This window comes from Myotis davidii, unplaced genomic scaffold (assembly GCF_000327345.1).
Source record: "Myotis davidii unplaced genomic scaffold, ASM32734v1 scaffold208, whole genome shotgun sequence".
NCBI classification, from domain to species: Eukaryota; Metazoa; Chordata; class Mammalia; order Chiroptera; family Vespertilionidae; genus Myotis; species Myotis davidii.
Window position 1 is genome coordinate 1858132 of NW_006299706.1, and position 25018 is coordinate 1883149.

The 25018-nt window shown below is 46.5% G+C and overlaps 2 protein-coding genes and 1 long non-coding RNA gene across 5 annotated transcripts in view; 2 read left to right on the plus strand and 1 right to left on the minus strand.

The window, feature by feature from the left end:
• Window positions 1–10055, plus strand: part of SLC25A44 (solute carrier family 25 member 44) — a 20794-nt gene extending 10739 nt beyond the window's left edge. Inside the window, exons 3-4 of the mRNA XM_006775715.2 lie at window positions 4842–4969; window positions 8043–10055. Coding sequence (XP_006775778.1) covers window positions 4842–4969; window positions 8043–8234 — 320 coding nt within the window. The 3' untranslated portion in view covers window positions 8235–10055. The remainder of the gene's footprint in view (window positions 1–4841; window positions 4970–8042) is intronic.
• A 276-nt stretch (window positions 10056–10331) lies between these two features.
• The window catches only part of PMF1 (polyamine-modulated factor 1), a 19486-nt gene continuing 4799 nt past the window's right edge, over window positions 10332–25018 (plus strand). The window contains exon 1 of one of the 3 annotated variants that reach the window (XM_006775719.2): window positions 10332–11517. In XM_006775719.2, coding sequence (XP_006775782.1) covers window positions 11357–11517 — 161 coding nt within the window. In that variant the 5' untranslated portion in view covers window positions 10332–11356. Of the gene's footprint in view, window positions 11518–23976; window positions 24378–25018 lie in introns of those variants that run through there. The other 2 variants (XM_006775718.2, XM_015571711.1) reach the window with 2 other exon arrangements.
• LOC107184972 lies at window positions 21018–24999 on the minus strand. Its single transcript, XR_001515882.1, has 2 exons — window positions 24628–24999; window positions 21018–21073 (listed from the first exon to the last, which is right to left on the minus strand). It is a non-coding gene; the product is annotated as an uncharacterized LOC107184972 (long non-coding RNA).

Sequence of the window (25018 nt, forward strand, 5' to 3'; positions counted from 1 at the left end):
GGAAACCATGCCACTGTTACCACCTTCCTGGACAGCAGCATCAGCCTGTTCTCTAGAAGCCTCTTCCTTCCTATCTATCACTCACTTCCTAATGGATTAACTTTTTAAACTCTGTGTTGTTCAGTAGAGCCACTGCTTGCTGAGTAAAATCCAAACACTTCAGCCTGGCTTTTGCCTCCCTCTATAGTGAAACCACGTGCTGCTCCCGTGTATAGTCTGTGCTGCAACCAGCCAGCTACGTACAGTACAGTTCCTCAACCATGTGTCATCGCTCCTACCTTTGCTTTGTTCATATCACACCTCTGCTTCATTGCCTTCCCGGGACACTTACCGGGGTGGAATCATGGCTTAAGTGCACCTTATTGCCTCCTATCCCATCCTCTCCATGTAGCCCTTAACCCAGAAGTGACCTTTCCCTCCTTTCAACCTCCATTATATTGCTTGAATCTTTCTTAAGGCTGTTATTACATTTTCTTTGATGTTATCTGTGTGTGCCTTATCTCTTCTACAATGTGGATTCTTTAATTTTTAATGCATATTTTCCAGCTATATTGATGTATAATTCACTGGAAAGGTTCTTGGATGGGGGAGGAAACGAACATCTGTTGACTATCCACCATGTGCCAGGCTCTGTGACCACTGTGTCTCTTAGACTCTGGTGAATTGCAGTTCTCAGTAAATATTTGTTGACTGAGTAGACTGGTTCTCATTATCCCATTTTGCTTAAAATCTACCAGTGCTGACTTGTGGGCATTTAGAATAAAATCTAATGCTTCCCATGGTCAACACTGGTCTACATGATCTGTACATGATCTGGCTCCTATCTGCCTCCTCAGCCCCATCTTGTGCTACTCTCCCCTTCCTCACTCTGGTCCATCTTCACTGCCTTTCTCTCAGTTTCTAACACACCAAGCTCCGTTCTCACCTCAAAGCTCTTGCAAATAATCTTTCTGCCTGGAATACCCTCTCCCCTGTTCTTTGTATGGCTGGGTCTTTCTCATGCTTCAGGCCTTGGCTTCCATGCCACCTTTGCAGAGTGGACTTCTTTAACTACCCAGCTAGAAAGAGGCTTCTTTCTGTTTTCTTTTTCAGCACCTTGTTTCCTTCAGAGCATTTGTTATAATAGCACTTGTGATAATTTGCAGTTATTTTACCTCCAACCCCGGCTGCTTCTTCTTCTTCTTTTTTTAAAATATATTTTTATTTCTCCAACCCCGGCTTCTTCTTCTTTTTTTTTTTTTAAATATATTTTTATTGATTTTTTACAAAGAGGAAGGGGGAGGGATAGAGAGTTAGAAACATCAATGAGAGAGAAACATCGATCAGTTGCCTCCTGCACACTTCCTACTGGGGATGTGCCCGCAACCAAGGTACATGCCCTTGACTGAAATCGAACCCGGGACCCTTGAGTCCGCAGGCCGACGCTCTATCCACTGAGCCAAACCGGTTAGGGCCCCAGCTTCTTAATTAGACTGTAAGGTCCATAAAGGCATTTCCCTGTCCATTTCTGTTTTGTGTCTAGTGCTTATCTCGGTCCTTGGCGTCTAGCAAGCATAAACAAAAGCGATTTATATTACATGTCCAGTTATTTAACCAGGAGAGACTTAACCCACGTCAGATGATAGGTGCCCAGTCATCACTTGTTGAATGAATAATGGAGAAGGAAAGACATGGGGCTCTTTCCCCTACCCTCTGGCCTTTGTTTTTCCATCTCTCCCTAAGCCCCAGGAAAATGGCATGTATGCATGTCTAGAATTGGCATCTGGATCTCACTGCAGCTTACAGGCCTGAGGGCTAGTGCAGACAGGCCCACGGAGGCTGGCAATGCCAGCCCAGGTGCTACCTTTAATGGTTCTGAAATGCTTTCTTGTCAAGAGAAACAGGACACCCATGAGGAGGAGTCACCAGTTCACTTTGTTTCTATTTGTATGCTGACCCTGGGGAAGGAAGTGATGGGAAATCAGGGGAGATGGTTCTGGCAGGGCTTAAGGAATTCTGCCACGCTGCTGGGTCTTAGAAGCTCTCACTTCTGCCCTGCTGACCCCTACCATCCTACTTATCCCCTGATATTTAGTTGCCTGGCTACAAAATGCCCAAACTAGGAGCATGAGAAAAAAATGTAAAGGTATTATGGTGATTGAATTGTAGAGAGAAAACTGAGGGAATCTTTGAAGATGATAAATCTATTTTACATCCAGTGTCAGAGTAAAAGCCAAAGTCCTTGCCATGGCTTCAAGGTCCTAAATGACTTCCCTCCTGGACCTCATCCTGGTCTCTCCCTCATTCTGCTCCAGGCATATGGGCCTTGCTGCCCTTTGAAGATTTAAGGTGTCTCAGGACCCTTACATAGGATGTGACTTCTGCTTGGAAAGTTCTGTCCACAACAGAGCCTTATAGCTTGCACTCTTCTTTAGGACTTCACTCAAACTTCACCTTCTGAAGAGGGCTTTCATGACCACCTTGTTTAAAATGGCAGCCCATTCACACCCTACCTTTGGCGTTCATTTCCTGTCTCCTTTCCTGCTTTATTTATTTATTTTTTTAAGATATGTTTTATTGATTTTTTACAGAGAGGAAGGGAGATAGAGAGTTAGAAACATTGATGAGAGAAACATCGATTAGCTGCCTCCTGCACACCCCCTACTAGGGATGTGCCGCAACCAAGGTACATGCCCTTGACCGGAATTGAACCTGGGACCCTTCAGTCCGCAGGAAGATGTGAGAAGACACATCGATTGGTTACCTCCTGAATGCAACCAACTGGGGATGGGGATCTAACCTGCAACCCAGGAGGCGATGGCGTGGGCCATTTTGGGGAGTTACTCCTTTTTCCTGGGTATCTCCCTGGTATACAGGAGTTAGATATGTTATCACATTTCTATTTGTTTTTCTCCTTTTTTTAAAAAAAAATATTTTTATTGATTTTTTACAGAGAGGAAGGGAGATAGAGAGTTAGAAACATTGATGAGAGAAACATCGATTAGCTGCCTCCTGCACACCCCCTACTAGGGATGTGCCGCAACCAAGGTACATGCCCTTGACCGGAATTGAACCTGGGACCCTTCAGTCCGCAGGCCGACGCTCTATCCACTGAGCCAAACCGGTTAGGGCCCTGCTTTATTTTTATCTAGCTAGCACATATCACCTTCTGACATAACTATATATTTTGATTTTTGTTTATTCAGGTAGTTAGAATGTAAATGTCACAAGGGCAAGGATTTTGAGGCTCTTTTATTCACTGGTATATCCTCAGAACCCACGGGGACTGGTTCATGGTAGCCATTCAATACATTTTTGTTGAATAAATTAATGAGCTCTTGTCTTTCACTTCTAGAGCGAGTAAAGCAAAAAATTCAATTGTAGGTGAACTTCTCAGTGATACTCGGAATGGGTGAATCTGGGTATTATTCAGTCTTCTTTTGTTTTGTTTGTTAATCCTTACCTGAGGATATTTTTCCAACTCTTAGGTGCACGGGCAACATTCTAATCACTGAGCATACCAGCCAGGGCTATTATTCAGTCTTCTTCATCAGCATTTTGAAAAATAAATTTTTGTTTCTTAATATAGGCTGTAGGATATGACTTTCTCTTTTAATTGTAATTTTGTTGTTTGTAAAAACACATGATTCAAAATTCAAAAGGTAGGGCCCTGGCCAGTGTGGCTCAGTTGGTTGGAGTGTTATCCTGTGTACCAAAAGGTCAAGGCTTTGATTCCAGGTCAGGGTACATGCAGCAGTTGTGGGTTCGATCCCTGGGGGCGTGTGCGAGAGGCAACTGATTGATGTATCTCTCACATTGATGTTTCTTTCTCCCTCTCTCTTCCTCCATCTCTAAAATCAATTTTTTTAAAACTTCTTAAAAAATTGAAAAGGTAGGAAAGAAGGGTATACTGTGAAAAAGCCCCCATCCACCACAATCATACAGCTCCCTGCTTTAAAGACAATCAGTGTTACCAATTTTTTAAAATGTTTTTTAAAAATATTTTTTAAATTTATTTCAGAGAGGAAAGGAGAGGGAGAGAGAGAAACATCAGTGATAAGAGAGAATCATTGATTGGCTGCCTCCTGCATGACCCACACTGGGGATTGAGCCTGCAATCCTGATATGTGCCCTAACCAGGAGTCAGACTGTAACCTCCTGGTTCATCGGTCGATGCTCAATCACTAACCCATGCTAGCTGGGCGGTGTTACCAGCTTTTAATGTACCCAACCAGTTATTCAGTGCATATAATAGAAAATGTGTAGTGTGTGCTTTTCTAGCCTATGGGTTGGGCGAAGCAGAGCAGAAGCATAAGATTGTTATAACAGGAAGGATTTCTGTCCATCAGATGAAAGGAGTCAGCAAGCAGAGAGGTTTTGGAATTTCCCTCTCCCGAGATGTAACCAAGATGACTTCTGGATGGAGCTTCAGATTTCTAATTTTTTGTCGGTTCAGAAGGAAGCAAAGAGAAATAAAGATGGGAGTTATGTGAATTGGGGGCTCTGAGGTGGCTAAGGATGGAAGGTTTTGTTTTTTTTTGTTTTTAATATATTTTATTGATTTTTTACAGAGAGGAAGGGAGAGGGATAGAGAGTTAGAAACATCGATGAGAGAGAAACATTGATCAGCTGCCTCCTACACGCCCCCTACTGGGGATGTGCCTGCAACCCAGGTACATGCCCTTGACCAGAATCGAACCTGGGACCTTTCAGTCTGCAGGCCGACGCTCTATCCACTGAGCCAAACCGGTTCTGGCTAAGGATGGAAGGTTTGTCATCGTTGGCCCAAGTGGTAGAAGCAGTGTGAGGGCAGACAGAGTGGTACCTCATGTCTTAAGGAACTGTCTTTCCCTCCATTCCAGAGCAGCTCTCATCTCTCTGTCCTAAGGAATGCCCTCACATTGTCTTTCAAGCCATCTCAGGGCCCCTGGCTGCAGCTACGGCTTCCATCCTCACCAACCCCATGGACGTCATCCGAACCCGAGTGCAGGTAAGACCAGCCTCCAGCCCAACCCTCCTCCCGCATTGCCCATTAGAAGTGTGATCTTTAGGCCTCCCAGCCTTCCCCTGACCGCTTTGTGTCATGGCTGTGTAGGTCAGCCAGCATCTCTTGGTCATCTAAGCCCCTTTCTTGTGGTTATGACTTAGCATTTACAGAAACCAGCTGAGCGGTTTGAAGCACCTAGAATGTTTTTTTCATCCTGTCTGCTAGCTTGCATGCTTCTGTTCCTTTACGTGCCTATGTCTCTAGGAAATTCTTGCTGGTTTCTTCTTACAGCCTTTTATGCTATTAGCATAGCCTATAACCACCTTTTCCTTACCTGCTTTAGAAATCAATTTCAGTTCATTTCCTAGGTCTGTTTGGTTTCTCTCTGTGAACTCTCTACGGGCAGTGAAATTGTTCTTTTTTATCCCCTTTTGTGTCCACTAGAGGATATGTTTTTATTGATTTTAGAGAGAGAGGAAGGGCGAGAGAGAAGAAGGGAGCGAAAAATGCTGATGTGAGAAACATTGATCAGTTGCCTCCCGTATACGCCCCACCCGGAGATTGAACCTGCAACCCGGATATGTGCCCTAACTGGGAATTGAACCCGCAACCTTATGTGCGGAACGACACTCCAACCAGCTCAGCCACATCAGCCAGGGTGAGACTGACTGTTCTTGACTCGGTTTCACAGATTGTACTGTGTGGACCCAGCAAAAACACCGACAAAACCCTGGGTAGTGCTGTGCTGAAGTTATAGTTCTTGTCTTCAGTCAGCTCAAAAACAATTTCAGGGTACCTACTTCAAGGAAATAGAATTTGAATGATGACATATAAAATATAAATGGCAGGTTTTGCTGTATAAAGCTTTACGTCAAGAGAATGGAGGGTTTTACTGTTTGATTTGGATAGTTTCCGAGGCAAGCTGAGGAGCGGAGAGAAGAAAAATAACCATAACAGCTTGGGAGTGCAGTCAGCTTCCCTAACACCAGGATGTTGGGATGGAGGTGGCTGGTAAATCTAGGTGTATTTTTTAAAATCATTTTTTTATTTTTCAATTACAGTTGACATACAGTACTGTATTAGTTTCAGGTGTACAACATAATGATTAGACATTTATATAAATTACAAAGTGATTATCCCGCTAAGTCTAGTACCCACCTGACACCATCCGTAGTTTTTACCATATTCCCTGCTGTACTTTACAGCCTGGCACTGTTTTTCTAACTGGCAATTTGTACATCTTAATCCCTTCCCCTTTTTCAACTAAACTCCCTCTCATCTGGCAACCATCAAAACGTTCCTGTAGCCCTAGGCAGTTTGGCTTAGTGGTTGGATTGTCAGCCCTCAGACTGAACAGTCCTGGGTTCAGTTCCAGCCAAGGGCACGTATCTCAGCTGCAGGCTCGATCCCTGGCCCTGGTCAGGGCAAGTGCAAGAGGCAACCAACCCATGTCTCTCTCTCACATCAATGTTTTTCTGTCTATCCCCTTCCCTTCCACTCTGTCTAAAAATCAATGGGAAAAATATCCTTGGGTGAAGATTAAAAGAAAAAAATGTTCTCTGTGTCTATGAGTCTGTTTCTGTTTTGTTCATTTAGTGTTTTAGATTCCACATAGAAGTAAAATCTTATGGTATTTGTCTTTCTCTCTGACTTAATTTATTTAGCATAATGCCCTCTCGGTCCATTCATGTTGTTGCAAATGGCAAGATTCCATTCTTTTTAAAAGTTGAGTAATATTCCATTGTATATATGTACCACATCTTCTTTATCCATTCGTCAATCGATGGACGCTTAGGTTGCTTCCATATCTTGGCTATTGTAAATAATGCTTCAGTTAATGTGTGTGTCTTTTCGAATTAGTGTTTTGGGTTTCTTCCAATAAATACCCAGAAGTAGAATTGCTGGGTCCTTAACACACATTTGAAAATGAGTACTAGTAAGCTGGCATCTGATTAGTTTTTAAATAATACAGTATAGCCGAAACCGGTTTGGCTCAGTGGGCCTTTGTGATGAACTCCTTTATCCTTGTCTGGGAAAATCTAGATATTTTTATCTCAAGAAAGAATGCCCTGCCCCCCCCCCCCTCTCTCCCTTCCTCTCTGTAAAAAATCAATAAAATATATTAAAAAAAAATACAGTACAGAGGTTCCATCTTCATTCTCTCCTGAGCCTTGTCCTGGGTGTTCTGCAAGGAGATCCAGGGAAAGGATAGGTCTCTACTCAGAGGTGCTTCCAGGCCAGAGGAGACAAAGTGCATATGAGGGCCAGAGGTATAGCTAAAAAGCCCTTGACGTGGCCGAGGATAAGTGTGAGGGTTAGGGGCGCAGAGGTGGTCAGATGAGAGGACTGAGAGGAAGAGGGAGTGTGGAGCAGAGTGTTAAAGGAGGCAGGATGAGTGGGTAGACGTTCTTAGCCATAGGTGGGACCACCTTGTGAAGGTCATACAGTACAGGAGGAGGTGTAACAAGGAGTGCACCTGTCCTGCCTTGACTGAGGATCTGAGTGGGTGGTATCTAAAGATATAGTTTGGTGGCAGGATTTATGGGGAGATGGAGGGGGCAGGACTGTTGAGAAAGAAAAGATTCCTGCCTTAGCCAGGCTTCCAATGTGATAGGGAAGATAGGTGTCTGGGAAACAACAGTCAGGGGAGGGACTCCAGCCATGGGGGTTCAGAGGGATTGAGATGATCAGAGTCAGAATCACAGATGGGCAGAGCTGCAGAGGGCCTTAGAGGTGATTGAATCAGCCACCCAGAGACCAGAGAAAAGCACCCAGTCCAAAGCTCATCGCCTGTAGTTTATCTAATGACAGTAATGACTAATGCTTATTGAACACGTACTGTCTGCCAGGTCCTGTTCTCCACTTTTATAAGTCTTCTTTTGTTTACCGCTCAGAACCACGTGGCACAGGGCTATCACTGTTTTGTATTAAAGGAAACTGAAGTGCAAAGAGTGAGTTAAATTGCTGAGGTTATGCTGTTAGCAAATTGGGGAGCAGTTTTCCCTAAGGCAGAGGGAGAATGAGCAGAGGAGCGGTGACTGCAGACCATGACCCTCCCCTGTGTTGACTTTTCCAGGTTGAGGGCAAGAGCTCCATTATCCTGACCTTCAGACAGCTGATGGCAGAAGAGGGGCCTTGGGGCTTCATGAAGGGCCTCTCAGCCAGGATCATCTCAGCCACGCCCTCCACCATCGTCATTGTGGTCGGCTACGAGAGCCTCAAGAAACTGAGCCTCAGACCTGAGCTGGTGGACTCGAGACACTGGTAACAGTGTGGGAGAGAAGCCTGTTTCCCACGCGACTCAGGAGGGGACAGAGCAGGGAGATAGCACCCGCTCCAAGTGCCCCTACCACATACCTAGCCCTGCCCTGGGCCAGGTGCCCTGGAGGGACAGGAACTGAGACTTTGAACTGCTCTTGCTGAAGAGGCTCCACACCTGCATCTCCTGCCCCCATTATTTAGTTTTCCTACCCAACCGGGCTCCCTCACTCAGTCCCTGTACTCCATCCTGCCCTAAGGAACCCACCCTCCCCACTAGTCCCATTCCCGTTAACCCTTCTTCTGGTTTCCCTTTCCGTGTCCCTGAGATCCTGGTAAGAGCTGTACATAGAGCTTGCTTACTGCCACTGGTTCTTCCACTTGGGCCGTCAGCCCAGATTCCAAGCAGTTTGCCATCAGCCTTTTCCTGCTTCGTCTCTTAGGCTTATTTTTATTCTGGGACTGATTTGCCCACCAGACTACTCTGCTCTTTCCTGCCACTGGGGGCAAGGTGCCAAGCACTTTTGCACAGGGAGTAGGCACAGCAAAAGCTTCAGAGTGCTCATCCTCTCTTCGGAGTTATTAGATTGGGAGAAATGTTAATATTTTATTTTGTGTGTTTATATTGTTTTAACATCTGTGAACCAGGTTACTGTCTTTGTCCTGCTAAAGTACCTATCCAATCCTGCAGTCAGAGCCCACCCTTTCCTCAGAAAAATACAATGTAGCTTTTCCTTCAATCTCAGTTCCCTATCCCTTCCATGTCCCTGCAGTCCCAGGACTTACAAGCTGCTGGCTTCCCCTGGCCCAGACGATGACAGTGGTAGGCACAATTCTAAGTAGATCAGGCTGCTGGGGGCACACGGGACTTGGAGCACTACCCTGAAAAGTCAGATTGAGAGAGTAGCTGGCTTGGATAGGCCAAGACGGGGTGTGTGCCCCAGCCCATTTCCCAGACCAGCTGAGCCAGGCCTAGGAGAGGGCAGTTGTCATACATACATATCCCAATCACTTGGACCCACGGAAACGAATGTTGTCCCAGTCTCTGATACGTGGAACTGTCTGTGTTTTCTTCTCCCCAATGTGAAGTCATCCCGGTCATGGCACCCTCTCGTGTAGTGGTCGCCAACCAGTGGTCCTCGGATCACTGCTGGTCCGTGAGGTCTGTGAGGTCCGAAAGGTTGGCGACCGCTGCTCGAGGGGGATGCTTGGAAGAGAGCGGGTGAGGAAGTCACCCAACACCAGGACCACTACACACCAGCCTGATACTGCCGAGGTTACCTGTTGATGCTCTCGGGAGCTGAGTGAGGAGCGTTCCTTCCCTGCCTCATCCGACCTTGTCTACCAAGCCTGTGTTGCAGGCGAGAGAGGTGCAGCAAAAAGGATGAGAAGAAGGCATATCAAACCCTGCACTTGTCCTGGAGACATGTGGCCAGGATGATCCTTCAAACCTTTGTATTGGTCCCACCCCCTGGGAAGGGCCATGGTGCCAGTTTGAAAGGTGCTAGCTACCTTTTGAAGCCTTGCTGTTTCTTATAGCTGCCCCACATTCTATCGCCCTGGCCAGATCAGAATCTGAAAGACACATTTTTCTACCTTCACCACTGACACTGCCCATCTTGGTCTTTTATCTTTGAGGGTTATTTTCCCTTATTTTGGTTTGCTTTTTCTTGCACTTTGTCAAGATTCCTTCCCACCCACAAACGGTCATCCAAAGGGTTAGGCCCACAGATCATTCTGAATCTTCCTGCCCCTCAGTCACCCCTTTACCTTAAGAACCACTAACATAACAGAAGCCAGCTTTCTTTCTCTGTCTTTTTTCCATTGATTTTTTAAAATATATATATTTTACTGATTTTTTACAGAGAGGAATAGAAAGTTAGAAACATCGATCAGCTGCCTCCCGCAACTCCCCACCCCCCCAATGGGGATGTGCCCTCAACCAAGGTACATGCCCTTAACTGGATTCGAACCTGGGACCTTTCAGTCCGCAGGCCGACGCTCTATCCACTGAGCCAAACCGGTCAGGGCCATTGTTTGTTTTTTTAGAGTGGAAGGGTGGAGAAGGGGGAGAAAGGGGGGAGAGAGAGAGAGAAACATTGATGAGACATCAGTTAGTTGCCTCCCGCACCCACCCCAACAGGGGCAGAGATTGAACCTGCAACCCAGGTACCTGTCTTTGACGGGAACAAACTCCAGACTCTCTGGTGCACAGGCTGACACTAACCACTGAGCACGCCAGCCAGTACAGCCTTCTCTCTTTCCACTCACTCTAGTGACCCTTTTGGAGATTGTTTTTCAGCCCACACCTTCCCCTCCCTGAAGCTTGTCCCCACTGGGCAGAGTGGGTGAAGTATCACGGACAGGGGTCGTCTCCTGCCTCACGCCTTAGGATGGTTCTCCTTCCCAGACTCTTCCCTTCTGATTTATTTTATGGTACAGTATTTCATAGCCATTTGCCCATATTCTCATTCTCTCTCTCTCTCTCTCTCTCTCTCACACACACACACACACACACACACTACAAAGGATGATGAGGTTTTTTTTGTTTTTAGTGAAAGGAACCCCTGCCCCTACTTCCCTATCTAATTGGGTTCGAATAAAACATGTCTTGGTGGGACTGGGACAGTGGGCTTCCGTTTTCCCAGGACCATGGAGTGGACCAGCTGGCAGTTCTCATGTGCCGGTCCAGAGCCCAAACTGGAAGAAACTACGGAGGCCAGGCAGACGGGAAGCTGGTGGGAAAGCTGATGGGCTTATTGAGGGACCGGGGAATGAAATAGACGCGGTTAACATTGGATAAAGTGGACTCTTGTGAATACTAACTGCGAACACTCATTCACTGTTGCACTGTACGAAGTCTTTGAAGTGTAATTAAAAGTTTGTATTGAGCCCTGAGCTTTTGGCTGGCGCTTGTTTTGCCGGCCTGTGGATTAAGTACTAAAGTGCACTACACGCTACTCACCTGTGCACAAGCCTCGTCCTCCAGCAGTTTCCCCTCCCCCCGTGGGCGGCTCGGTGACGGACATTCCGCTGCTTCCAATCGGACGCGCCCAATGCCGGGAGCGGCCAATCGGGGGCTCCGGTGGGCGGGACATCCTGGCCAGGTAGATTTGGCGGTTCCATTTTAAGATGGCCGAAGCTAGCAACGCCAGCGTTGGCAGCGGCTGTGAGGAAAAAGGGCGGGAGGGCTCGTCCCCCGAACCCGTGCCCCCTGACACTACCATTTCGAGGATGAAGCTTCTCGACACCACAGTGGATACTTTCCTCCAGAAGCTGGTCGCCGCTGGGAGGTAAGGTGCAGGAAGTGGGGTGAGGGCAAATCTCAATAGGTTGGCGGGTGAGAGGAAAGAGGAGCGCGTTTGGACCGCCAGAACGTGAATCCCGCGAGACCAGCTCGGGCAAAGGCAAACGGCAGTCACGTGGGCCCCGGGTGGGAGGCGTGTGGACCAGCGGTCCGAGCGGGCGGTGGCCCCGCGCTGTGGGCCGACCTGGAGCGACTGGGTCCCGCGCCCTCCAGCCGGTCTGGTTTGGACCAAAACTTAAGGCGGCCGAGGGGAAAGATACCGGCTCCGGAACCAGAACCAAGACCTGACCGCTCTGTGCCTCCGTCTCTCATCAGTGAAATGGCAACAGTAGACCTTCCTCAGCGGGTAGTTTTGAGAATTAAGTACACGAAAGGCGCTTAGATAGTGCCTACTACATATAAAGCATTAGAACTGTATTACGGGAACAATAATACATTCACTGGGTGGTTGTGTATTACCATAGAAACATACCATAGAAACATTTTTCCTGATTTTTATTTTCCACGAACAGTACTCTAACGTTATTGGACACTTAAGCGTTCTGCCCGGGATCCCACCACCCAGCATGTTGATGAAACACCGTTATTACTGGAGGCGGCTCGATAAAGCCCGCTCTCTGCCCGGCCCCGAGTCCCCACACCTGTGCTCTGGCCCCGGCAGGTGTGATGCAGTCGCTTGGGCGGCCTCCCCTGCAGGGAAGGGCTTGTGGGTTTGATTCCCGGTGAGGATGGGCAGGAGGCAGCGGATCTGACCCTAACCCTTTCCCTTTCTCTCTCAAAATCAATTTTAAAATCTTCGGCAACCAGGGCATGTGCCCTGACCAGGAATTGAACCGTGACCTCCTGGTTCATAGGTCGACTCAACCGCTGACCACCCGGCCGGGCCCCTGAGAAATGTCTGAGTGCCTCTTCTGCCAGGCATGTGTCCGGTGCTGGGGAAGCAGACAGGGCCCTTACTGGCGCTTACATTCCGTGGGTAGAGACACTCAGTAAACAAAACAATCACAGCTGGGTCAGGTAATGAACAGGTGAGGTGATAGGAGCAGCTTGGGGGGGGGGGGGGGAACACATGAGCTAGGCTGGTTAGGGGCGCCCGCTCTGAGGAAGTGACATTAAACGGAAACTTGAACAGTGAGAGCGAGAACTAGAGAAAGTGTCTAGGCAACGGGTACAGCTTGTGCCAAGGCCCCAAGATGGTCAGGGCATTCTGGGAACTGGCAGAGGCCTGCTTGGCTACAACATCATGATCAGAGGGGGATTAAAATCAGAAGGCTGGACAGACAGGTGACATCCTTATCATCTAGGGCAGAGGTCCTCAAACTTTTTAAACGGGGGCCAGTTCACTGTCCCTCAGACATTCCACACATGCGCGCTGCGGGCTGGGACCCATCGGCTGCTAAGTAGGACAGGCAGCAGCAGCAAACACACCTGGTGGGCCGGATAAATGTTTTCGCGGGCGTCGTTTGAGGACCCCTGATCTAGGGTCTAATTCAGGGGTGGGCAAACTTTTTGACTCGAGGGCCACAATGGGTTCTTAAACTGGACCGGAGGGCCGGAACAAAAGCATGGATGGAGTGTTTGTGTGAACTAATATAAATTCAAAGTAAACATCATTACATAAAAGGGTACGGTCTTTTTTTTTTTTTTTTTTTAGTTTTATTCATTTCAAACGGGTTGGATCCGGCCCGCGGGCTGTAGTTTGCCCACGGCTGGTCTAATTTCAGTAGTATTGAATTTGATAAAATAATTATTTTTATGGGCCATTTATGACACACCATTATATGTGCAGGCAAGATCCCTCCTTTGATTGATTGATTTTTCCCTACTCATTTTTGTCCTCTCCTCTCCCCATAGGCCCTGCTTTCTTTTCTCTTGCCTGTATGCCCTCCATTTATTCATTTATTCATGTACAAATATTTATCAACCACCTACAATGTCCCAGGCTCTGTTCTAGAAGCTGAGATATAACAGTGATCAAGACAGAACAGTTGTTGCTCTCATGGAATAGACATTCTAGTGCCGTAAATAAAAATAATCAGGGTAAAGGAATAGAAGTGGGGAAAGAGGTCTGTGTTAGTGCAGTGAAGTGACATTTGATTATCTTTGTTTTCTTGTACAATATGTTGTTTTGTGTGTGTATGTTTTAAGTTTATATGAATGATAATTGTGCTACATATCTTTTTTCACTTAACACCTTTTTTCACTGTGCAAGGTTTATTTGGTGTTTTATTCATTTTAAAATATATTTCTTTATTGATTTCAGAGAGGAAGGGAGGAGAGAGAGATAGAAACATCAATAATGAGAGAGAATCATTGGCTGCCTCCTGCACACTCCCTACTGGGGATCGAGCCCGCAACCCAGGCATGTACCTTTGGCCGGAATTGAACCTGGGGCCCTTCAGTCCGCAGGCTGATGTTTTATCCACTGAGCCAAGCTGGCTAGGGCTATTTGGTATTTTAGTTGGTGTGAACTTGCATAGTTGGCTGCATTCATTTGTAGACTCCCTTTATATTAAATGGCAGTGTACACTATTCTGATACGTATAATACACAAAATAATATCTTTTAGAATTATGCACAAGACATGCAATACTGGATTTATACATTGGATCCCAGGATGTGCTTGATTAGAGGAAAAAAAGTTGGAGTAGGCATGTTGGGTAAAAGGAACCACAAATTATATAACACATAGTAAACACACATCTAATTTGAAGGGCACTGTGGGGTCAACACCATTTAAAAAATTATTTAAAAAAATATATTGTTGAAAGTATTACATATGTCCCCCTCTTTCCCCTATTGGCCCTCTCCAGCCTGCCCTTGCCCCCCACCCCAGGCCTTCACCATTCTGTTATCTGTGTCCATGGGTTGTGCATATATGCATACAAGGTCTTTGATTGATTACTCCCACCCACCCAACCTCCCCCACCTTTCCTCCAAGATTCTACACTCTGTTCCATGCTTCCATGTCTCTGGATCCACTCTGTTCATCAGTTATTTTGTTAATTAGATTCCACATATGAGTGAGATCATGAGATACTTGTCTTTCTCTGACTTATTTCACTTAGCCTGATACTCTCCAGGTCCCTCCATGCTGTCTCAAAAGAGTAACAGATTATTCTTTTTTACTGTTGCATAGTATTCTATGGTATAAATGTACTATAGCTTTTTTATCCACTCATCTACTGATGGGCGCTTGGGCTGTTTCCAGATCTTAGCTATTGTAAATAGTGCTGCATGAACATAGGGGTGCATACATTCTTTTTGATGGTGTTTTGGGTTTCTTAGGATATAGTCCTAGAAGTGGGATCACTGGGTCAAATGGCAGTTCCATATTTAATTTTTTCAGGAAGCTCCATACTGTTTTCCATAATGGCTACACGAGTCTGCATTCCCACCAGCAGTCAACACCATTTTTTAAAATGATCTTACCATGTCCTGTAAGTGCATATGGTTCAGAGCTTTACAGCGCTGCTTGTCAATCCATAAGCATCCAGTTCTTATTCGTTGCCTCTTATGGACACTTTGCCTCGAACTCCTGCCTCCACAAATTATGCCCAGGTGCATGTCCTTGTACATCTCCTAATGGCCCAGTGCTAGCATTTCTGAGGTCTGTAATGGAGGGGAATTACTGGGTCGAAGGATTTACACCCACCTGTCTTTTGTCAAATTGCTTTCCAGAAATGTTCCCATCTCCTACATCCTCACCATCACTGGGTATCCACCATTCTAACATTTGCTATTCTGAAACTGTGAAAGAGATATTTATTATTGTTTGAATTTGCATGTCATTGATTTCCTCATAGGTTTGGGCCTTTCCTCATATAATTGTTAGTCATTTTGGCTTCTCTTCTGCGAGCTGCTTTTTTATTTTTCCAGAACCCCGCCCCCCCCTTTTTTTAATTGGGTTTTTTTTATCTTGTTTTTCTGGAGTCCTTGGTATAATATAGAAATCAATCTCTTGCCCTGGCCGGTTGGGCTCAGTGGATAGAGCATTGACCTGGGAACTAAAGGGTCCGGGTTCGATTCTGGTCAAGGGCACTCAGTTGCAGGCTCCTCCCCAGCCCGGGCCGTGGTCTGGGCACGTGCAGGAGACAACCAATCCACGTGTTTCTCTCTGTCTTTCCCTCTCCCACTGTCTTCTAAAAATGAATGAAAAAATATTCTCTGGTGAGGAATAAAAAAAAAAAATCTCTTGTCCGTTTTAAACTGAAGAAGGAAATATTTTTTCTGTCTGTTAGGTACTAACTTTGTAATGTCCTTTGAGGACTAGAAATCTTTAATCAAATAAAAAGCCCCACAGATTATAGTTTGTACTTTATCCAGGAGGATGAAGCAGAAAGAGAAATGCAGTAATCCCGGGTGACCCCTCACAAGCTGTATGGATCCTCATGACTCCTTTCTCAGCCTCCAGACTAACTCAGCATCCCTCAAACAGTCGTAATAAATTAAGTTTTGATTAATCTGGTTTTTAAACCCTTAATTTTCATGTGATTACATTTCCCCTCTTACGGTTTTGTGCTTTTGGAGTCTTGTTTAAAGGTTATACTCACACCTAGGTCACAAAGATAATCTCCAATGTTTTCTTCTGTTACCCATCTTATCATTTTACTCTCTACTTAAAATCTTTAATCTGTCTGGATTAAGGTGTAGGGTGGTGGTCTCAGCCAGTCTGGTTTTTCTAGTTTTCCTAATCATTGTCAACTGAACAGTTTATCCGTCCCCACTGCTCTATGGAGCTCCCTTTGTCATATGGCAAGTCCCTCTGCCCAATGTGCTCCTGGGTCTCTTCCGCACCACTGAGCTAGCTACTCATTGCTTATCGTGGTGCCTGTCACAGACACTCAATAGTAGTTTTGGAATAAATGAACATTCCCAAGTCATCTCTCTCCGGAGCTTCACATCTCTGTCTCCAGTAGTTTAATACTAGAAACCTCCACATGGTGTCCTACAGAACCAATCAAGCTCAGTGCGATGGAAGCAGGATCTGTCCTCCCTCTGTCGCCCCTAACTTAGTTGAAAATACCACTGTCTACCCATTCTCTAGGCCAGAGGTTTGGGAGTTCTCATTGACCCCTCCTTCCTTTTCACTTCCAGGCACCACGAAGCCCTATTGGTTCCAGCCTCGCTCCTCAATCTCCTTTCCCTCCTGTGCCAGTGCTTTCGTTCACGCCCTCATCATCTCACTGGATTGCTGTACCCGCCTCCACATAGGCCTTCCAGCCTCAGTCTCGCCCCCTCCCTCAAGTCTACAGCTCATATTTGAGCAGGTCCTTCTGCTTAAAATGTTTAATTGGTTCAGGGTTGCTTCCAGAATCATATGTAAGCTCCTTAGCTCAGCATACAAGACCATTCACTCCTCGGCTCCTCCCATCTCTCCAGCTGTGGTCAGGGTGATGGGCATACGACACATGCACACTTGCATGCACTGCACACACACACACACATGCACATAAGCTTTTCTGCATTGAGTGCTGCCGCTATCCCCCATCCGTGCCACCTGCTTCTTCCACTTACAGCTTTTCCTTCCTAGAACATCCTTCTCCTCATTTGGTTAAATAGAACTTACTCATGGCTGGTTTCTACATAGAAAGGGCTCAATATATGACATGTATGACTATAGACTTTTAAGATATATGCAAATACTTGACCCTCTCCCAAGTCATTAAAAGTCCTCAATCTCCAAGAACCAGTACTTATACCCAGAAGTCTCTCCATAATAAAAGCGAATTTATTATCATCAGTGATCCAAAGAGAGATTTTAAACCCTGGATTGCTCCACAACTTAGTTTTGTTTGTTTGTTTTTTGTTAATCCTCACTCGATATTTTTTTCCATTGATTTTTAGAGAGGGAAAAGGTGGGGGGAACATCCAAGTGCCCAGATAGGGGCCAGCGATTGAACCTGAAACCCAGGTGCATGCACTTGACTGGGAATAAAACCTACAACCCTTAGGTGTGTAGCTGATGCTCTAACCATTGAGCACACCAACCAGGGCAACAGCATATGTTTCATGAAAATATTAGCTTGACTAGAAGGGCAATTTATATGATGCACCCAAGAGTGACTGGAAGATGACTGACCTCGCTGGGCTCTCAGTTCACACAGACCCTGCCCTTGCCATCTTAATCAGTAAGGCATCTTAAGAGGGCATCTTCTTTTCATTGGACCTGTTGGGGCAAAGATTTCTGCAGCTGTCCTCTCTCAGACTTAAGAACACAGAAATGTGGTCCTACTGAAGCTTATCATTTGTGACCTCTGCCTTGTCCTCCAAAACTGAGGGTTTCTTTTCTGTCCTCACAGACTCCCAGACCTTCTGAGAAACAGCCATTCCCGTTTAGCTAAAGCCAGCAGATAAGGCTATCCCCTTTCTACGTTTCGTTATAAATCAGGACCCTCCAGAAGAGGCGGTTGGTTTGGGGTGGTATTGGTGGGGCCCTGGTTGAAGACCAGTTAGCACTTCAGAAGAAAGCTGGGTCTGCTACAGGTACCATCGGCACCCCAGTAGCCGTGCCACATGTGGTGTCAGTCCATGGGGCTGAGAGGAGACGTGATTGACAGTTCTTAATGTTCTTAGATGCCAGACTGACCAGTGCCTGTCCTGGTCCAGAATTCCAGCCTGGGATGTGCTGTGCACTGTGTGATTTTTGCATAATAAATTGATTAAAGCTCATGTCTGACAGCAACCAAGGAAAAAGCTAACTGCATTTGTACATGAACTGGTAGAGTTTCGTTTTTTTTAATTTAAATTCTTTATTGTTTAAAGTATTACATAGGTCTCCTTTTTCCCTCATTGACCTCTCCCTGGCTGCTCCCACCCCCCGGCACATGCCCTCACCCCCTTACTGTCTGTCCACTGGTTATGCTTAAATGCATGCATACAAGTCCTTGGTCGATCTCTCACCACCACCACCCCCACACCCCAATTGGTAGTTTTAAACTAGTGGCAAAGATTATTGGTGTCACAGGAAACTTCTTCACAGGAAAAAGTGGTTAAATATATAAATTATTCTAAGTATATGTCTCAGAAATATCTTTCTTTGAATGTGCAGATGATGCGTGCTGTCAGTGATTCGTTTCTGAAGTGGGTATGACTCATCAGACTGTGGTTTGCGGCTTCAGCTCCATCATGCCGATTCTGTTCATGTTTCCAGTCTGCCTCTCTCTACTCCCAGTGTCTGCTTTGCTGAGTTTGCCATCACTGTCACTGGTGCCTCTTGAATCCATCCTCACACAGCAGTCTGAGGGAGCTTTCTAAAGTACGCATCTGAAGTTCCATCTGTACTTAGAGCCCTTTTCTAGCTCCTTCTGTCATGACACAGACATGAGACATGACTGTGTCTGGCCCTTCCCTGCTTACCTCACCAGCCAGCAGAGCCAAATGGCTCCACCACGTCCCAGCTGCATGACCTTGGGCAAGCTTCCCTCTGCCTTAGCTTTCTCTTCTGAAAATGGGATGATGATAATAGAATCTGTCTCATAGTTACTGTGAGGTTTAAATTAGTTGCTCCAGCCCTGGCATGTGTGGCTCATTTGGTTGAGCGTCGTCCTGTTCACTGAAAGGTTACCAATTTGATTCTGGTCAGGGCACATGGGTGCATTTTGGGGGGTGGGGAGTGCATGTACATTGTTGCCTCTCCCTTTTTTCTAACATCAATATAAACAAAATTTTAAAGGGAAAAAATTATTTTAAAAATAAATTACTCCTTGTAGAGTCCTTAGAATAATGCCTGGCTCTAGACAGTGCTCAATAACTATTTCCTGTTTGTACATCTTCACACCCACTACTCTTTAGCTACACAGCCTGGGCTGCTATGTCTCCTGAAATTGGTAGAGTTGCCTTGTGTGGTAGAGCCCACTGGCTCAGCTTTCCCAGTCACCTGAGCTGGGTCATGGGCCTTTTATTGATAGGTTTGGGGCATGCTGTCACCAGCTACAGCTTGTTTGAGAGATGTTAGCAGTCTGAGGCTTGAGCCAGGACAGGCCATTCATGTGGAAAAGCTGCTGCAAACAGCTGAGGGGGCTGGAAATTGGATGGGCGTGGTCTCAGGGAATCACCAGGGCAGGCACACAGTGTGTTCCAGGCTATGGAGACTCGGATATGGCTGCCAGTCAGCCCTGCAACATGAGCAGTCCTAGCACAGGAACAAGGACCCCGTGTCCCTCAGAGCTGCCCGGTGCTGGGAGTCCAAGTAAGTTCTATGTTTGTGCACTGGCCCTTTAAATGGAACACCTGGGTCTCCAGAGGCGTCGTATCACTCAGCCACAATCCCCGTAGCTGTGGGGACTTTGCTTCCCAGCTCTGGAAACCTGAGCTTGGGGTCTGGTGTGGGGCTGGGACCCTTGCTCCTCTTGGACGGTGTCGGACCAGCCTGCTCTGTGCCTCACCCTTCCCACCAGCCTCAAGGTGCTTTCTTTACTTCTAGTTGTAGGAATTCCACTCAGCCAGCTTTCAGGCGGTTCTGAATGATGGTTGGTCTGTATTTCAGTTGTAATTCTGTTGTAGACACCTCTCACTGACACCAGAGAGGCGTTATCGGACAAGTCAGCTTCCTAAGCCAGTGGGAGCAGGCTGCCCCAACCTTGATCCTTGTCTTATATAAATGAGTTTATAGGGGAGACCGTGACTGTGTTGTGAAAAGCCAGCTTATGAAAGCATGCATCTTTATTGAAAAAGGAGAAGCAAAGCAGGCAAACACATGTATCTGACTTCGGAAGCACAGACGGGCCCTCAGCTCACTAAAGAGCAAGTTGGATGGGGGTCTGAGGCGCTTTATTACCCACCCTCCTGCCTGTAGGCTTCAGAATTCCTCTGCTGACTATTTCGGTAAGTTATTTCCCCCCCCCCCTTTTTTTTTTTACTGTGTTGTGGCCTTCCCAGAATTCATGAAAAGCACCTGGCAATTTTATCTTACCAAGCCTTAAGACTGCTGGCTTCTCTGCTTAGAGAGTAAAATGGCCCTTTTTTTCCTTCCCCTTTCCCCTTGCCTTTCTGCATCCGCTCATTAGGGGAGGTGTTTCCATTTGCTCTGTGTCCTCAGCTGGGGAAGATAATGGCTTGTTAGCTGCAAACTGCCCACACTGTTTGGTTTGGTTTTAACTTTCCTGTCTCAGTTTCTCTATTTCTCCTGCTCTGAAATCCTGAAACAATTTTGATGTGGTTGTAGGAGGCAGTGAGTACAGGCGTTTACCTATGCCACCATCTTGGTTCCCAAAAGACTTTTTTAAAAAATATATATTTTATTGATTTTTTACAGAGAGGAAGGAAGAGGGATAGAAAGTTAGAAACATCGATGAGAGAGAAACATTGATCAGCTGCCTCCTGCACACCCCCTACTGGGGATGTGCCGGCAACCAAGGTACATGCCCTTGACTGAAATCGAACCTGGGACCCTCCAGTCCACAGGCCGACGCTCTGTCCACCGAGCCAAACCAGTTAGGGCCCAAAAGACATTTTTAAATACAGTCTTCATCATAAATCAGTGACCTCTTATTTTCATCAAAGGACATTTGTTGGTTTTTTCCCCTTTCTCTTTCTCAGCCCTGGGGAAGGGGAGAGGGAAAAAGAAGAGAAACATTAAATGAAAAGAGCAGCTGTGCAGGGGCTGGAGAGTATGAATTTCTGTCACTAGGATCCCTTCTATCGTCCCGAGCTTGACGCGCCAGTCCCTCCCTGCCCTCTGGTGGACAGTCTGTGAAACAGGCCTTCAGTTGGGCAACAAGCAAGTTACTACAGGAAGGAAGCGCAAGCCAGGCTCCCTGAGCAGACTGCAGGAGCGCATGTTTACTTGAGTGTGCCTCTCATCTTTCTGTTCCTGCACAATCTATCTGCATATGTTAACTGACATGGACAAATCACCAGAGCTTGATTCTGGGCTTAAATATTATGAAGTCAATTTTTTAAAGTTAAACTTACGTGAAAACGCAATTTATGGTGAGTTTTTAAAAAATGCAGTAAATGGCCCTGACCAGTTTGGCTCAGTGGATAGAGCGTCGGCCTGCAGACTGAAGGGTCCCAGGTTCAATTCCAGTCAAGGGCATGTACCTTGGTTGCCCCAGTGGGAGGTGTGCAAGAGGCAGCTGATCGATGTTTCTAACTCTCTATCCCTCTCCCTTCCTTTCTGTAAAAAAAATAAATTTAAAAAACAAAACAAAAAACTCCTTAAAAAATGCAGTAAATGAAATGCTGACAAGGTGAGTTAAGAAATGTTAAAATCAGTTAATATAGTCATTTCTGTTTTGAAATTTGGTAAATACCATTTTTTAAGTTACTTTCATTGATGATAAATGTAGCACTTTTAGGGGGGGGGGCACAGTTTAACTTTTTCTCTGTAGTGGGGGCCAGTCTGTTCTTCCTGCAGCTGGGTTGGTTTCTGCACATATGGTTGTAATCAGGTTGTATTTTACTAAGCACTTGTCCTCTGCAGGGGAGGAGACTTCTCAACTCTGGGAAGTAGAGTCATTATGTTCTTCACTTCCAAGGAGAGGAGAGGGTGTGAGGACTGTTCTTTTGAGACTAATAGTAATTGTAGCTAATGTGGAGCATTTCGGTGTGCTGTGGACTGTGCTACTTATATATGTAACTATTTGATCCTCACGGTAATTTTGTGAGTTACAGACACAGCTATTATCCCCACTTGACAGAGAAGGAACTGAGGCTGTAGCGGTAAATAAGGTGTCTGAGAGCACCAGGCTGATGAGTGGTAGAGGGAGGATTTGAAACCAGGCAGCCTGTCTTCTGAGCCAGTGCACTTACCCAGCACATGGCTGGGTGCCCCTTGTACTTTCGGGAGGCCAAGGCTGGGAGACCATTCCAGCAGAGGGCAAAGGGGGGCTTGGCAGAGAGGACTCTGGGGGTGCTGTTGTGGGAGAATTCTTCAACCCAAGCCTTGGTATCCTGGGGTTCAGGTGGGGGTGGGGGTTGGGAGGGACTGCCAGGATGGGAGTGGGATCAGTCTGGGGCCAGGCAGCTCCTGGGTCTTGTGTGCTACTACCTATCCAACACTGTTCTGGGCACCCTGGAGATCCCTAAGTATATTTTTTCAGGAAGTTCGTACCAGCATTCAAATCATTCCCAAGTGTGAGCTGGCTCTCAAAAAAGGAATCGCTGTGGGGGATGGGAGGAGGGGAAATTGAATGAAGGTGGTCAAAATGTACAAGCTTCCCATCATAAGATAAGTAAGTTCAAGGAATCTAATGTACAACATGATGACATTGGTTAACACAGCTAAATGGTGTATTTGAAAGCTGTTAAGAGCAGATCCTGCTCTAGCCAGTTTGGCTCAGTGGGTAGAGCATCAGCCCTCAAACTGAAGGGCACGGGTTTGATTCCGATCAAGGGCACATACCTTGGTTGCAGGCTCAATCTCCAGGGCTAGTTGGGGCTCGTGCAGGAGGCAACCAATCATTGTGTCTCTCTCATATCGATGTTTCTCTGTCTTCCCCGCTTCCTTCCACTCTCTCTAGAAATCCATGGAAAAAATACCCTCAGGTGAGGATTAACAAAACAAAGAGTAAATCCTAAGAGTTCACACTACAAGTTTTTACTTTATTTTCTCTCTCTCTTTTTTTTGTATCAACAAAAGATGAAAGATGTTAACTGTGTTGTTTCCTAATACATGTAAGTCAGATCATTACTGTGTATACTATACAGTACTGTATGTCAGTTATATCTCAAAGCTGGAAAAAAAGAATCCTTTTCCTCCTGTACTTACTGACACTGGCCTCCAATTTGTCTGCCTTCCTCCTCCTGTTTGCAGTGCCTATTCCCCATCTTACATGAATGCACACCTTCCTGGGGCCCTTCACTTCCACTGACTTCTCAGACCCCATGAGCACACAGGAAGAGTTCATGAGCAGCACTGGTGGGCAGAAGGTGCCTCATCCCTGCTCTGGGCCCTCTCCCCTGCCAGCTGCTGGAACCGAGGAGAGATGTGTCCAGCTCAAACCCTCTGCCTATCGAGTGGGCTGGGAGGAACAAGATCTCCCATGTCCAAGCCAAACCCGTTTCAAGCCACAATTACCTGGTTTCGATTCCAGCCCCACTCGGTCAGACATCATGTGTCTCTCCGCATTCCTTCATGTGGCCACAGACTGCGTGGCGAGTAGGGCCAGCAGCAAAACAAGATGTCACCCAGGCCGTGTGGCTCAGTTGGAACATTGTCCTGTACACCAAAAGGCTGCAGGTTCGATTCCCTGTCAGGGTACTAACTCAGGTTGTAGGTTCGGTCCCAAGTTGGGGCATGTATGGGAGGTAACCAATCGATGTTTCTCTCTCCCTCCCTCTCTAAAAAAATCAATTAACAAAAACACAAGATGTCTGGGATCCTGCTGAGGGTTGAAAGGACGCCCATCATCTGTTCTTTGTATTGTCCTTTTGTTACCCAGGTTTAGCCTCCAAGGTGTACGAACATCAGATGTGTACCGCCAGAAAGGTAAGAGATTCGTCACCCTTACCGAGAGGTGAACTATTGGATGCTTACAACCAGCTCTCAAAATAAAACCCTGGGTTTCAGTGCTTGTCAGTCTCTGAGGTGTAAATACCCCTAAAGGTGCATCCTGTACATCCCCTACCAGGGCCGGGAATCAAGCCTGCAATCGGGGTACATGCCCTTGACTGGAATGGAGCCCAGGATCCTCACAGTCCATGGGCAGACTCTCTATCCACTGAGCCAAACTGACCAGGGCACCCCCACAACTTAAAGATGATTCCCATGATATACTCTCTCAGCCTTGGGATCCCAGAGGCGCTCTCTACAAGTGGTCATCACCACATTCCCGTGTGGGTTTCTGTGTTTGCTGCCATCTCTCTATTGGAAGCTCCAGGGGCCACACCACCCCATGCCTGGTGGGTGACCAGCACATAGTGGCACTCGGTGAATGTTTTGTAGGAGGGAAGGGCCTGAGAGTAGGGAGAAGGGAGAGAAAACAGCCAAGAGAGTTCATTTAACTTATTTGATTTCTTTGTACAAGAGGAATAGCCACTGGAACTATACTGGGTACCTTTTGATACAGAGGATGTATCAGTGAGGTGCTCTCAGCTGCCAGTGACAGAGACCTGACTTTAAATGGCTTGAACAGTAAGAGAAATCCATTACCTCACTAACAAGAAGCTCCAAGATAGGGCTGCTCCAGGTTGGTGTTTAGAGACCCCAGTTCTTCCTCTTTCTGCTCTGCCTTCTTCGGGATAAACTCGGCCCCCACAGCTGCTGAGAGCTGCGGGCATCATCTAGATACAGCCATGTCCTTCAGGAAAGGCATCCGCTCCTTCCTGTGTTGTTCTCTATAGGAATAAGGAAGTTCTCAGAGGCCACATGCCCTGCCCTAACCCAGCCCTGAAAGGGGACTGGAATGACCAAGGTCCTCAGTGTGGTGCCCAGACCAGCAGGATAAGCATCACTTGGGAGCTTGTTAGAAATTGGAGGGGAGGGCAACGATATGAGTGGTTTTTTAAAAAATTGATTTGAGCAAGACGGGGGGGGGGGGGGC